This window comes from Cyprinus carpio, chromosome B15, assembly GCF_018340385.1.
Source record: "Cyprinus carpio isolate SPL01 chromosome B15, ASM1834038v1, whole genome shotgun sequence".
NCBI classification, from domain to species: Eukaryota; Metazoa; Chordata; class Actinopteri; order Cypriniformes; family Cyprinidae; genus Cyprinus; species Cyprinus carpio.
The window spans coordinates 12,422,067-12,435,768 of NC_056611.1; the positions used below are offsets into that span (position 1 = coordinate 12,422,067).

At 36.3% G+C, this 13,702-nt stretch overlaps 2 protein-coding genes and 2 non-coding genes across 6 annotated transcripts; 3 read left to right on the forward strand and 1 right to left on the reverse strand.

Moving 5' to 3' along the window:
- Positions 1-136: 136 nt before the first annotated feature.
- On the forward strand, positions 137-4,080 carry zgc:174895 (uncharacterized protein LOC100126024 homolog). The gene is made up of 5 exons (XM_042739257.1): positions 137-292; positions 460-553; positions 809-955; positions 1,256-1,351; positions 3,211-4,080. Exons 1-5 carry the CDS (start codon positions 170-172, stop codon positions 3,351-3,353), a joined length of 603 nt encoding a protein of 200 aa, XP_042595191.1. The 5' UTR covers positions 137-169; the 3' UTR covers positions 3,354-4,080.
- A 707-nt stretch (positions 4,081-4,787) lies between these two features.
- rab34a (RAB34, member RAS oncogene family a) lies at positions 4,788-8,794 on the reverse strand. Of its 3 annotated transcripts, none has more exons than XM_019084142.2 (11): positions 8,558-8,794; positions 7,950-8,013; positions 7,738-7,829; positions 7,561-7,629; positions 7,334-7,435; positions 7,183-7,247; positions 6,849-6,900; positions 6,694-6,775; positions 6,491-6,581; positions 5,894-6,001; positions 4,788-4,900 (listed from the first exon to the last, which is right to left on the reverse strand). In XM_019084142.2, exons 2-11 carry the CDS (start codon positions 8,001-8,003, stop codon positions 4,833-4,835), a joined length of 783 nt encoding a protein of 260 aa, XP_018939687.1. In that variant the 5' UTR covers positions 8,004-8,013; positions 8,558-8,794; the 3' UTR covers positions 4,788-4,832. The 3 variants fall into 3 exon arrangements, with proteins under 3 accessions (XP_018939687.1, XP_018939689.1, XP_018939688.1); XM_019084144.2 differs by having other exon boundaries at positions 7,561-7,626; positions 8,558-8,792; XM_019084143.2 differs by lacking the exon at positions 8,558-8,794 and adding an exon at positions 8,218-8,290.
- Positions 8,795-11,473: 2,679 nt separating this feature from the next.
- On the forward strand, positions 11,474-11,547 carry trnat-agu. The gene has a single exon. It is a non-coding gene; the product is annotated as a tRNA-Thr (tRNA).
- Positions 11,548-11,823: 276 nt separating this feature from the next.
- Positions 11,824-11,913, forward strand: trnar-ucu. Its single transcript is given in 2 exon segments — positions 11,824-11,860; positions 11,878-11,913. It is a non-coding gene; the product is annotated as a tRNA-Arg (tRNA).
- The last annotated feature ends 1,789 nt before the right edge of the window (positions 11,914-13,702 follow it).

The window sequence follows — 13,702 nt, forward strand, 5'->3', positions numbered from 1 at the left end:
ACAGTCTTACTGAGTAAAAGCAAAGAGTCTCCAGAGCTCTGGTTTGTGGCTAATGGTTAACCGATTAGTCTGGGAGAGACATGGAAACGCCCACTACTTGAACTCGACACCAAATAGGCTACCCACCGTTACCGGGGTGAGTTTTCAGAAGTCTAACGGTCTTTCCAGAATGGATGTTTTAGCAGTTCCCCAAAAGAGAGAAGAGGGTTGGTACTTGTATCTTATGGCACCAAACACAAAGGGTCCAAATTTTGCATGGCTTGATCCATCAAGACTCTATTGCAATTCACAGGTAAACAATCGCTCTTGTTGCACGTCAAACTTGACCCAGTACGTTTTTAAATAACCTGTGTCTACGATGTCTGAATAATAAAGACATGTTAGAATGTGTTTGACTGCCATGGCTTTTCTAGTTTATAGTCTCTGCTCACTGTTTTCTGTCACTCTTGACTGATCCAGGCACTGTTAGATTGCGTAAAAGATCTTCTCAAACCATTCCAGAATGAGACCATTGACCTGGTGGCTGGAATAGATGCCATGGGCTTCATCCTTGGTATAAAACTTTCTCTTTTGTAGCTGGTGTGGAGCAAGACAGTCTGAACTCAAGAGTTTTTTTCAGCTCAGTTCACATGTTGCACCTATATATAACACCTCTGCAAACAGGCTAAATATAGAGTGGGATATAAACTTAGGGACTATCTCTAAAGCCTGATTTAATGAAAAGTATAAATTTAAATGTAATTTTCTGTTCCATGTGAAAAATAGATTGTATTGGGGATTTTATTTGTACTTTCTCCTGCAATTTCAGGGTCAGCTGTGGCCATAACTTTAGGAAAAGGATTTTTGGCCATTCGAAAAGCAGGACACTTATGTGTTCAAACTCGTACTCAAGACTACAGCGACTACTCTGGACGAGAGAAACTAATGGAAGTGCGCGTTGATGTGTTAAAGCCAGGTGGGCCTTCTGATGTATGTAAACTCGTATATTGTCACTATAATGGTTGATAATGTTGTTGAGGGCTATATTAAAATGGAAAAGGGCAAGTTGAAAGTTAAAAGACACCTCAATCAAATAAATTTTTACTTATAAAGTTTGCAGTGATTTTTACAATCAGCTCAGGTGTCCAGTCTTACTACATAATCCCACTGTATTACATAATGACCAGAGCCATGTGTATTCAAATGTTTTTAATAACACATCTACTTCTTAGTAACACAAAATGGGAAATTATAGGTATGTTATGATGTACTTCAGGTCTGCGGGTTCTTATAGTAGACCAGTGGATTGAGACTGGAGGAACTATGAGAGCAGCTATCAAACTGGTGGAGAATCAAGGAGCTACTGTTGTAGGTAAGCATAAAACAGCTAAAATAATAAAAGCAAAGAAATGTTTTGAGAGATTTTTTTTTATTTATTCACTGCCCCTCTCCACCCAAAACCTTTATATCTTTCTTCGATGTTTATTCTCCCTTTAGGGAGCTATTAACCTTTTGAGTGGTACGGTCCCACATATGGGATTCTTATTTCCGTGCCCCTGGGCGTATGGTCCCACATATGGGATTTAGAACGTTCGGTGACGTCGCATAACTGCCTAATTCAAACTGCGTTTTCGCGCGTTGGCTGGCGCTGAGCCAGAGAGAGACGTGCAGTGCTCTTGTCATATTATCAGAACTATGCAGTATTATTAACCACATAATGCATATTTTAGGTTTCAGAGATTTAAATACACATAAATACTAGTAAAACAATACATTTAGAGTTTGAAAAATACACGCATATGTCTATGGAAGCAACAATGATAATCCATTCAAATTTAATTTGCAGATGTTTTTTATTCATATCAGATACACATATTGTAAGTAACTATAAAGATCACTCTATTCTTCACCCAGTTCAGCGGACACTTATTACCTGTATTTCGGGAGAAATTAATGAATTCACGTGCTGTAAATCCGACTGACAGGACTCTCTGAACTGCAGCGCGAACAAACATGGCGGCGCCCGTCTCACATTACAGATCAAGATCATTTAGAAAGGTTTTTAAACGACCAAACACACTCATTTACACATATTTATGAATCGGAATATCAGATTGTTCATGACATGGTATGCAAGTTTGTGAATATTTGAAATTAAAAAAAGGAAAAACGAAATAAAAGCGATCCATCTGTCATACAGTGTTATCGTAGACGCGGTGTGTCACGTGACAAGCCTGACGCGTCGCCATGGAAACAGTAAGGGGAACGGTCTAAAATAACGGTCGTCTTAAAAAAACTGGGGGGACCGCTAGAATATTTTAAACTCACCACTGAAAAGGTTAAAATAAATGATGTCACTGAAATATGACTGGTGAGAGTTTATTGACATTCTTGTTATATTTGTTGTTGCAAGATCGAAAACAAGGGATTTGGACAGCTTCTTTCTGTGAGAGGGTTTAATAGCTCTAGTTAACTTATCAGTAGACTTGATTAAAGAGATACTCCACACCAAAATGAAAATTTTGTCATTAATCACTTACCCCCATGTCGTTCCAAACCCGTAAAAGCTCCATTCGTCTATGGAACACAGTTTAAGATATTTTGGATGAAAACCGGGAGGCTTGTGACTGTCCCATAGACTGCCAAGTAAATAACAGTGTCAAGGTCCATAAAAGGTATGAAAGTCATGATCAGAATACTCCATCTGCCATCAGACATGCAATCTGTGTTATATGAAGCGACGGGAACACTTTTTGTAAGCGAAGAAAACAAAAATAATGACTTAAAAGGTATGAAAGTCATCGTCAGAATACTCCATCTGCCATCAGACGTGCAATCTGGGTTATATGAAGCAACGGGAACACTTTTTGTAAGCGAAGAAAACAAAAATAACGACTTTATTCAACAATTCCTTTGTAAACAGTCTCCTCTGTGTCTCTCCATATCACCATATGCTGCGTATGCTCTTCTGTATCATCTGCACCACAAGGATGCGCTGTACATGTATTTAGCTGTGAGTTGAAAGAAAACAGTGCACCCTTGTGGCGCCGATGATACAGAAGAGCATACGCAGCATACGGTGATATGGAGAAACACAGAGGAGACAAGAAGGAGCTTTTACGGGTTAGGAACGACATGGGGGTAAATGATTAATGACAAAATTTACATTTTGGGGTGGAGTATCCCTTTAAGATGGTAAAATCAGTGCTATTATTTCTCTGTTCTTTGTAGGCATTGCCGCTGTGGCCATTGAAAACAGTGAGGGAGGAAAGTGGCTAAAGGAAAACTATAAATATTCCCACTGCATTCCAAATGAGATGCAGTCTCAGATAGACAGTCAATACTTGGAGTCTTTTAAGAACTTTAGTGGCTAAACATTAAGAAATCAGGGGAAAAAAATAGTAGGTGAATCGGCCCTTGAATCATTTGCAGTTTGTGACATGTATTATTGTATGTGAAGAGGTATGAATCTTGTGAGGACTGATCTCTTGAAGCTTGAATGAATTTGATGCATGTTCTAAGCATTTGTCATATTGGTCATAAATACGTCTGTTGTTGTTGTTGTTACACTAAAATACCAATAGAGGTCACTATCAGGTTGTAGCTCAGATTTCTAACTTATTACTAACATGAAAATGCTCAAATGTGACCCTGGACTTAAGTGTCTTAAGTGTCAATTTTTCAAAATTGAGATTTATACATCATCTGAAATAAAGCTGAATTAATTAGCTTTCCACTGATGTATGGTTTGTTGGGATAGGACAAACTTGACCGAGATACAACTATTTGAAAATCTGGAATCTGAGGGTGCAAAAAAATCTAAATATTGAGAAAATCGCCTTTAAAGTTGTCCAAATGAATACCTAGCAATGCATATCACTAATCAAAAATGTTTTTAGATAATTATGGTAGGAAAGTTACATAATATTTTCATGGAACATGATCTTTACTTAATATTCTAATGATTTTTTTGCATAAAAGAAAAATCAATGATTTTGACCCATATTATGTATTTTTGGCTATTGCTACAAATATATCCCAGCGGACTGGTTTTGTGGTCCAGGGTCACAAATAATCAATAATGATGAATTTCATGTAAATGAAAGATTTAATCAAAACATTAACAGTATTAAAATCAGTATTTAATCAAAATAACAAAATAATAATATACTATGATATATCAACACATTTGGGAAAAATACCTATTTATATTTATTGTGAGAGGTTTTAAAATAATTGAATGGCTCAATTAAGGAAAAACATTTTATTTAGAATAAAAATGGCAATCACAGATAATGAAGTATATAAGCCCTAATTATTTTAAAATCTTTACAGGAAGAATTTGAACCTTAATCAAAAAACTACAAGGAAAATGACCCTTTTAATAAACAGGACTTTTGATATAGAAAAATATATTTATCACTGTTTATTGCTTTTTGTGCAACTCATGCATGATCCTCCTGTGTACCTTTTAAAATCACTACTGAATGTAAACTAAGCAAAATGTGAAACAAAATGTATTTTTAATCAACACAATGTAATAATCACTGATAATGATTGTGCATAAATTGTGCATAGAACTCTTGGGAAAACAGAGTAAGGCTTTGCCACAAAAATGCAAACCTCAAGTTTTCCAACAAAGGAATGTTTTCCTTCATCCAGCAGATATTCAGTTACACCTTATTAATAACAAACCACGCTGCTCTCTGTACAGTCACATTGGAATATTGTCCATCCTACTTTTCTTATCTAGTAAATTCTCCCTATGTTTGTGCATGTACATTTGTGTGTATGTTTTGCTTTGGTACCATTATATGTTGGTGCAAATGATTGCATTTTTACATGGCCAGTCTTTACTGACAACAGTTGGTCTGTTTCTTCTTGGAAGTTGCATACAGGTTATTTGAGTTGCTGTTGATTTCTGTGTGGAGAAAAAAAGTTTCATTTAAATTCAAAGACAACATCATATATATATACTGTTCATCAGTGTATCTTATTTTACAGAAAATCACTGCTTCGTGATCTTTTATTTGTGATAACTCCTAACTCTGAAATGACTTTTCTCTATTAATGAATTCAGGTCACTCAGATAATAATATAATTACCTTCTTTTCATGATGCAATAAAATCCCAGCGGATTAAATAATGTTGTTGAAGGAATAGTTCACTCAAAAAATGAAATCTGGCTGAAAATATATTCACCCTCAGGCCATCCAAGATGTAGATGAGTTTTTTTCATTGGAACAGATTCGGAGAAATTTAGCATTACATTAGTTACTCACCAACATGGATCCATTGCAGTGAATGGGTGCCGTCAGAATGAGAGTCCAAACAGCTGATAAAAACCTCACAATAATCCACAACCCACACTACTCTAGTTTATTAATTAATGTCTTGTGAAGTGAAAAGCTGTGTGTTCGTAAGAAACAAATCCATTATTAAAACATGTTTAGCTTCTGACTAAAATACACATCCTCTATCTATAAGTCATCCCTCCGTAATATGGCTTTCTCCAGCAAAAGAAAAACATTTTAAGAAATATGCACAGAACAAGCACCATTTACATGAAAAAACTGGTGATGTAAGAGAATAACTAGGGATGAACATTTTCATTAGAGGATGCATTGTTGTAGATTATGGATTGACATTTTGAATTCAAGTTAAAATGCCATAATGATGGATTTGTTTCTTACAGACACACAGCTTTTCATTTACAAGACATTAATTGATGGACTGGATTTATGATGTTTATATGTGGATTACTGTGATGTTTTTATCAGCTGTTTGGACTCTCATTCTGACGGCACCCATTCATTGCAGAGGATCCATTGATGAGCAAGTGACGTAATGCTTAATTTCTCCAAATCTGTCAGTACAAAAACTTTCATTTTTGGGTGATCTTTAATGTACTTACGAACAACTTCCCCAATACGTCTGGATCCACTTTTCTCCAGTTCTGCCAGTACATTGGCCTCAAATGTTAAAGATGCCACTCTGAAGAAGAACTCTCTCACATTCTCCCCTACAGTGACAAAAAGAGTCCATAAACAACATAAACAGTAGCAACTTCTATCTAGGGTTCACAAAATGACTTTGTAATACACTACACAAAATTGCTACAAAACCCATTAACATATTAAACATATGGGGGGAAGTCGTGGCCTAATGGTTAGAGAGTCGGACTTGCAATCCAAGGGTTGTGAGTTCCAGTCTTGGGCTGGCAGGAATTGTAGGTGGGGGGAGTGAATGTACAGCACTCTCCCCACCCTCAATACCACGACTTAAGTGCTTTTGAGCAAGGCACCGAACCCCCAACTGCTCCCTGGGCGCCGCAGCATAAATGGCTGCCCACTGCTCCGGGTGTGTGTGTGTTCACTGCTGTGTGTTAGATGTTTGGATGGTTTTAAGGGTGTGTGTGTGTTCAATGTTTTGTTTATCATACTTGGCTGTATGTCACGTCACTTTCACTTTCACTAACACACTATACCAATCTCTCTAGTCAGCAACTCACCAGACAAGGCTGACAAAGCCCAGTACTCTGCTTTCATCTGATCTGCCAGTTTAATGGCGTCCTGCTCAATTAGTGTATACTGTGCAGGAGACTGGAGGAAAGACACATTGGTAGGACATATATAAATATGGAGGGAGATTGTACTGGATTATGCTTGATTGTAAGTATAATGTCAATTAAAAAGAATAAAAATGGTTACTCACACTCAGATCTTTCTTTGTGCCAACCAAGAAGAGTAATACACTGGTAGGATCATTCTCTTTCATTGCGTCCTCCAGCCATTGCCTTTAGAAGAGGACGATACATTTCAATGTGTGAAGCACGCTGTGTATTGAATTACAGTGATGATGTCATTTACCTTGTATGCTCCAGTGAAGCCACATCAGTCAAATCAAACACAATGATTACAGCTGTAAAACAGGAATGGGAAAAGAATATGTAAAAAAATAAATAAATAAATAAATGGTAAAAATATGTACTTTAAAAAAAGTAATAATTACAAATCATTTTTTTTAAATAATAATTAAAAGACATTCAATTTAATGATCTAATTACTCAATAATTATACTTTTATTACTATTACCATAGTTTATACATTATAGTACACTATTGTTAGACACAACTTGTACAATATACTAAAAACTACATATTTATTTGCATTATTTAATATTATTTTCTGGTGAGTCGTATACCTTGAGCTCCTCTGTAGTATGTTGAGGCAATGCATTTAAATCTCTCCTGTCCTGCAGTGTCCCACCTGAACAATTAAAACAAAAACGTATTTGAAATAACTATAGAAATGGCTCGTTTATAGAAAGCTGGACTGTCATAGAATTCACTTACAGCTGTAAACTGAAAGGGACCCCAAGAACTTCAAACCTCTCCATTTCAAAGTCCACACCAATGGTGGCCTTGTAATTTTTGTCAAAGACATCTTTACAAAATCTAAAAAATAAAAAAGTTTCAACAGAATAAATTACTATATTAAGCCAAACAATAACTAAAAAGCAAGCTGAATTCTTTAATACAGGTATTAAAAATTAACTGGTAAACTTTGCAGATTTGCTCACCTATTAATCAAACAGGTTTTCCCCACTGCCAGATCACCCACTACAATGACCTTGGAGATCTTAAACCTACTGGACAACAATGAGAAAAAGCACTGGATAAAACAATGCTGGATAATCCATCCAAACAGTTCTGAAAATCTCTCGAAACCACTGATTCATCAAAAGCGAACATCTCACCCCACAGTTCCTGTCCTCTGCTGCTGACAGGCTGTCTTCACCTTGCTGTGGAATTCATCGTCTGTGTTCAAAGCAGCACCTCTGTTGAAGCACTACAAAAGGAGCGAATATTAACACTCAATTGAGGAAATGGATTTCAGATGGTTTGGTTTGGATGGGTTTCAGAACAAACAATACCTTGAGCATCAATGCATTGTGTGTAAAACATGTACCTTAGGAAGCTGGCCGATTATGCGGTCTTTCCGTACAGGGGGCAGTACGCTCATGATGATGCTTCTACAGGAAAAACACAAAGTTATGAATCACAGCTTGGCATTTTGTAACATAGCACACCAGGAAGGAATGAATAAGGTCTGATCAGGATGAGGCTCTAGCTAGAGACTTAAAATAATGGCCTGTTTTTCACTTTAGCATGTTACTTGTGTGTTAATGCAACGATCATGAACATGTAGGAACGGGTTAGTTTAAATAGTTGCCTACTTGGTCACTAGAGCGGCATGGGTGATGGATGACTCACTAATCTGTATCTGTTAATCCCAAAGTAAATCTGAGAACAAAGAAAACCCCCTAATTTGTGGTTAAACCTTTTTGTGATGCCTCTTTTTATCTACTTTTGGTGCAATAATGTGTGCGTCTTATACGCGTGCATGATTACATTAACAGTATTAAGTATAGTAGTTTTATGATTAGTAGGCTATATAAACATTTCAAAAGCACATTTTAAGAACAAACGACAGCTCATCCTTTCTAGTCGATCTCAACCCGTGCTTCGTAACACTGGAACTCTGTTGCTACAAACAAACAAACGTGTGCTTCTTACCTCAAATATAAAGCGCTATAGTTTCCCCGAGACAGAGACGTTTGAAACGCCTTTAAGGAAAGGAGAATATAAAGGAAAAGCAAAAAAGGAGGGGGTATGAGGCGCTTTTAGCATTCATCCATCGCGTGCAGTTTCCAAGTTTCTGAAGGAAACGGCAGGATACTCCGACAGACGGAAGCGCTGTGAACTGCATACAGATGGATTCGTCTCCAGTCCAATCCCACGTCTCTCCCGACAAAAACCAGGAAAGAGGGATAGTAAACGCCCCCTACAGCCCCCAGCGTCTCGACCGTTCACAGCAGATATAATACGGTTGTTACAGTACTAAATGGTATTACTGATGTTATGCCCGGGTTTGTTGGTAGGACTAAAACTCGCAAACGCTGCAGATTTAGCAAGAATATAGATTTTTAAGTCATGAATAGGCTATAGGCTATATAGCATATTGTGTTTCGAAATGAATTTAGAAAAATTGTGCTCAGTATTGGCTGCTTAAATTTACTATTATTATTATTAAATAATAATTATTATATTATTACATAAATATGAGACATTAATTAATACTTTTATTCAGGAAGGATGCACGTGACGGTGAAGACATTTATATTAAAATTATAATGCTGTTCTTTTGATCTCTGTTTGACAAAGTCTCCTGAACCAAAAATGTCTCCACACGAATATTAACTGTTTGCATTAATGATAATATGAAATGATTGCTAGGCAGCAAATCAGTAGAACGATTTCTGAATGATGACACTGAAGAGTGGAGTAATGGCTGATGAAATTGAAAATTTAAAATAGGCTATATTAATATAGAAAACATAAATTTATTTTAAATTGTAGGTCTAATAATACTTAATAATGTCACAGCTTTTACTGTTTGTCTATAAAAAAAATAAACAAATGCAGCCTTGGTGAGCTTAAGAGATTTCTTTAAAAACATAAAAAAATAGATGACCCCAAACTTTTCAGCATTAATGCATGTTTGTCATGCTTTGTTTTGAGTGTAATCCTTATCATAAGTTTAAAAAAATAAAATAAAATAACTACAGAAAATAGCTTTTATTACTAATTTCATCTTAGTGCCATACTGCAGTAGGTTAATTTACTGTAAGATCAAACGCTTAACAATATTAACTTTTTCTTAAACCTTAAGTCTCAGACCTTATCAGTTAAAATAAAAGGTTGTAAATAAAACACTATATGTTCATAACTAGCATGCAATTAGCAATTTTTCTAGTGTAGAGCTGTGCATCCAGCCTATTTATTAAATGACTTTTCTTTTTGTTATAAAGATGCTTTCTTGGGATTGTTGAATTAGTCAAAAAAGAATAGAGGGAAGGTTTGCATAATACATTTGTGTTTCCTGCTAGCTAAATTTCACATTCATAAGCAAAAGTTTGCTGGTTCTTAACCTCTCTTTTCATTGTTCAGAGTTGATTTAGACAAGAATATGGCAACTATTCAAAGTTCTGTCAAAGTTCTATCTATGAAAACATGTTGTTTCTTCTCAGACACCAGAGGGCGCCAGATTGAGACGTCAGCAGTTCTTCTCCACTTTTCTGCAGATAGTTTGCTTAATAGTAAGCTTCACACAACACACACACACACACACTAGATTAGGCATTTGTCACAGTCACATAAGAAATTAGAAGAAATTGTCAGGAGTTTTCCTCAAAGCATGAACAAGGCTGACAAGGAGGTTTATATTCAGGTAATAAAGTGCTTCAGGGCTGACATTTTTGTTGGCCAGTCTGGAAGTTATAGCTTCACCCTGACGATATCACAAGCTGCCTACAATACTTTCAGTCTTTACTTAAAATCTACAAGTTTGAAAGTTTGAGTTAGAGTAGTTTATATTACCTTATTGTAGGCCTATTTCTATTTTTCTATTTTGTGAAAAGTGCCGCTGATATGTTGTTGCACATTTGATATGTCAAAGCTCTGTAAATCTTTTGTATTGTCTTTTTGTGAATCTCTGTTGCATCTTCTCCACAAATGTATGTAGATATTGTCCTTAATTGCAAAACTTACTGGCTCTGCACACCTTTCAAGAATGAACCAAGCAGTGAGAAGCTGTCCTCCAGCAGAGACAGAGGTTCCTCCACTTCCAGGAGTGGAAGTCATCATGTTTCACCACTTTGGGCAGAAGTATGATCTGAACCAATCCATGAACTAATGTCAATGTGAAGGAGAAAGAGAAAGCACATTGACTGCAGGGTACCACTGCAAAGCATACTCCATTCCATCCATCCATCCTTCTGGGTTTATGTCCCTTTTTGTAATAAGTGTTTGTTTGCTTGTAGCCTGCTAGTAATGGTCTAAACTGGTCAATGTTTAAAATTATACTATTGGCAGAAAACATCTGTTGTGTGGTCTTCCTCACTCATTGCATTGATTGTCAACAGTAGAGAGTTTTTTTCGCATTACTGAGTGGTGAAGGAGCTTCACTCTCTGGCATGACCCATTTCAATTCCACCAGTATTTTCAGTTCTATTCTTTGAACATGCGGTTGCTGGACAACCACTGTCAGTGTGAATTAGTTGAAGTGTAAAGAAAAGTAGAACAGTTAAGGAGAAGAGGAATGGAAAGAGAATAGTCTGTTTGGAAACACTATTGACTATAGATTTGAATTATAAAATATAGAAATCATTTATAGAATATATTTTTTTATTAATTTATTAATTTTATATAATTTATATGACATATTTAATTGATAGAATATTATAAATGTATACAATAGATTTAATGCCCATGTGATTACCATGTGATTACAATGAAGGTGAAAAGGGAAAGAGCAATCGAGGGATGCCATTTCTTTCATTGTCATTCTCTTTTACAATGACCATGTTCAAGCGCTGAGATTGTATCCCAAGATTGTATCAAGGAGTTCCCCTGCTAAAGTACGCGCAGGTTGGCGCCGTGGCTTAGTTGGTTAAAGCGCCTGTCTAGTAAACAGGAGATCCTGGGTTCGAATCCCAGCGGTGCCTTATGTAATGTGTGCTTTTCTGGGAGTGAACAGCAATCAAAAAACGACAGCCACCTGTTGCCCTCCATTTCGACAGACGTAAAGTTCTTCTGGGGTTTCAGTCAGTCTTCCTCTCTGACTGTGGTGTGGTCTGGTCTTCTCTGCTCGCTAGGCTCGTTCTTGGACAGAAGTGACAGTACCTCCGCATTTTTAACCGGGCATTGCACAGAAACTATTGGGCCTGGTTTGCCAATTAGACGCCAAAAGCTATTACGAGTTCCAAGCAACTGTGTCGCAGGGCTCTGTGGCGCAACGGATAGCGCATTGGACTTCTAGATTAATGAATGGGGCAATTCAAAGGTTGTGGGTTCGAGTCCCACCAGAGTCGGTGCTTTTATGATTACTTTACCCCTGAACTATACCGTGTTTCCCACGAGCAACACACACTTTCAGCCCATCTTATTTCAACATGTGCACTTAAGTAACTTAAGTAAGCGCACCTTTAAGAACAGTCCAATGAGTTTAAGTGAAACTGCAAAAACTTTTCACACATTCTAAAAGAGTAACGAAACCATTCAGAATTGTTTACCCTAACAATATCATTCTGTAATCTTGTGTCGTGGTAAAAACTGAATTTCATTCAATTTTCCCCTTAACAGTCACAAGAGGGCAGCACACCCTCAGAAACCCACAGAAAAAATAAAATAAAAATAATAATATCCTGAAATGACCCGTCATGGTAGGAGCTCTTTTAAGCTCTAACAGACCAAATCAGTTACAGTGTGGTGAAATAACATCAGATTGTCCTTTTTCTCTCTTTATTGTACACACATCTGAACAATCAAATGAACAATCAGTGAAGGTCACATCTCTCCTATGTAATTCTTAGATTCTTTGTCTTGGTGTATAGAGCAGTCTTTATGCGTAGGTGTCCCAAACCTTAGTCTTTTAACAAATCTCAAGGTTAGCTTGAGCTGAATGAAGGATGTTGAGTAATCAGTGCTTCGGAACTGGAGGAAATACCAGTCGCTTGTCATTACATCTACAATAACCTGCTCAGTTACTGAAAGATATAGTTGAAATATTCTCAGTAACCTCTTAGTTCCTTCTTAATATCACATGAAATTTGATATCTGTGTGTTATGAGATATAATGTAGGAGTATGTGCTGCAATGGGCTATCAATCATGATGACTCTGCAAAAAATAGGACTTGCAGTTCATATTCAGTCAACATACAGGTTTATAAGTAATTCCTCTTTCTGTGTAACTGATCATTGTTTCTTCAAAACAATGAATATTATTTTACATAATGTCGTATTTTTTATATGCAGCTATTTCATTATTCAGCCACTTGCATTTGCAGTTTCTAATATTCTGGCAGCCTGAAGCTAAGATTTTTAAATAATAATTTAATATTTAAATGCCAAGATGTGTAGCACATAAAAATGCACTTTAATATGTCAGGCTTCAGCCAATTTGAAAAGATCATTTTGTGAACTTCTCACCTTTTAAACAACTTCTTATTCTGTTAAATCACAGTCTCATTGTTCTGTTTAGTTATTGCCATGTTTATGAATTAATATGCTACATCAATACATGCAAATTTATTCAGATTTATACTTTATGTTACAAACAAGTGTTAGTATGATGAATACTCTATTTGAAAGGTTTATTAAAGATATTACGTCTGATTCAGAATGATGGTGTTAATTCAGTCTAATTCATTCAGATTAACCACAGTCTGTATAGCAAACTTGTATGTCTTTGAATTTGTTAAGTCTGATTGATTCTCACTGAAGCGTGAGAACTGAGAAACTGCTCAGGGCTGATACTACAGAAATTCTCATAGAAACGAACCAGTAATTTGCATGACAACACAAACCTCTAAGGCTGCTTCACATCAGTCAATGTATTTTGTAGTCCTCCTCCATGCAATCATTCTGGTCAGTGGTGACCAGCCTGAGTTATTTGTATACATGGATTTCTGAAAATATGAGTCATATAATACAGCAAAATTATGAACTTTATAAACAAAAGAACCTTAGGCTGTTACCTATTTTATTGCTGTCTGCACTGCTCTGAAACACTGATTTTAGTTTTCTAGAACCAGCTTGGTTGCATATTTGGTTCATCCCATAAACTACAGTGTAATCCGTGTTTGAAATGTTTCTTGTCT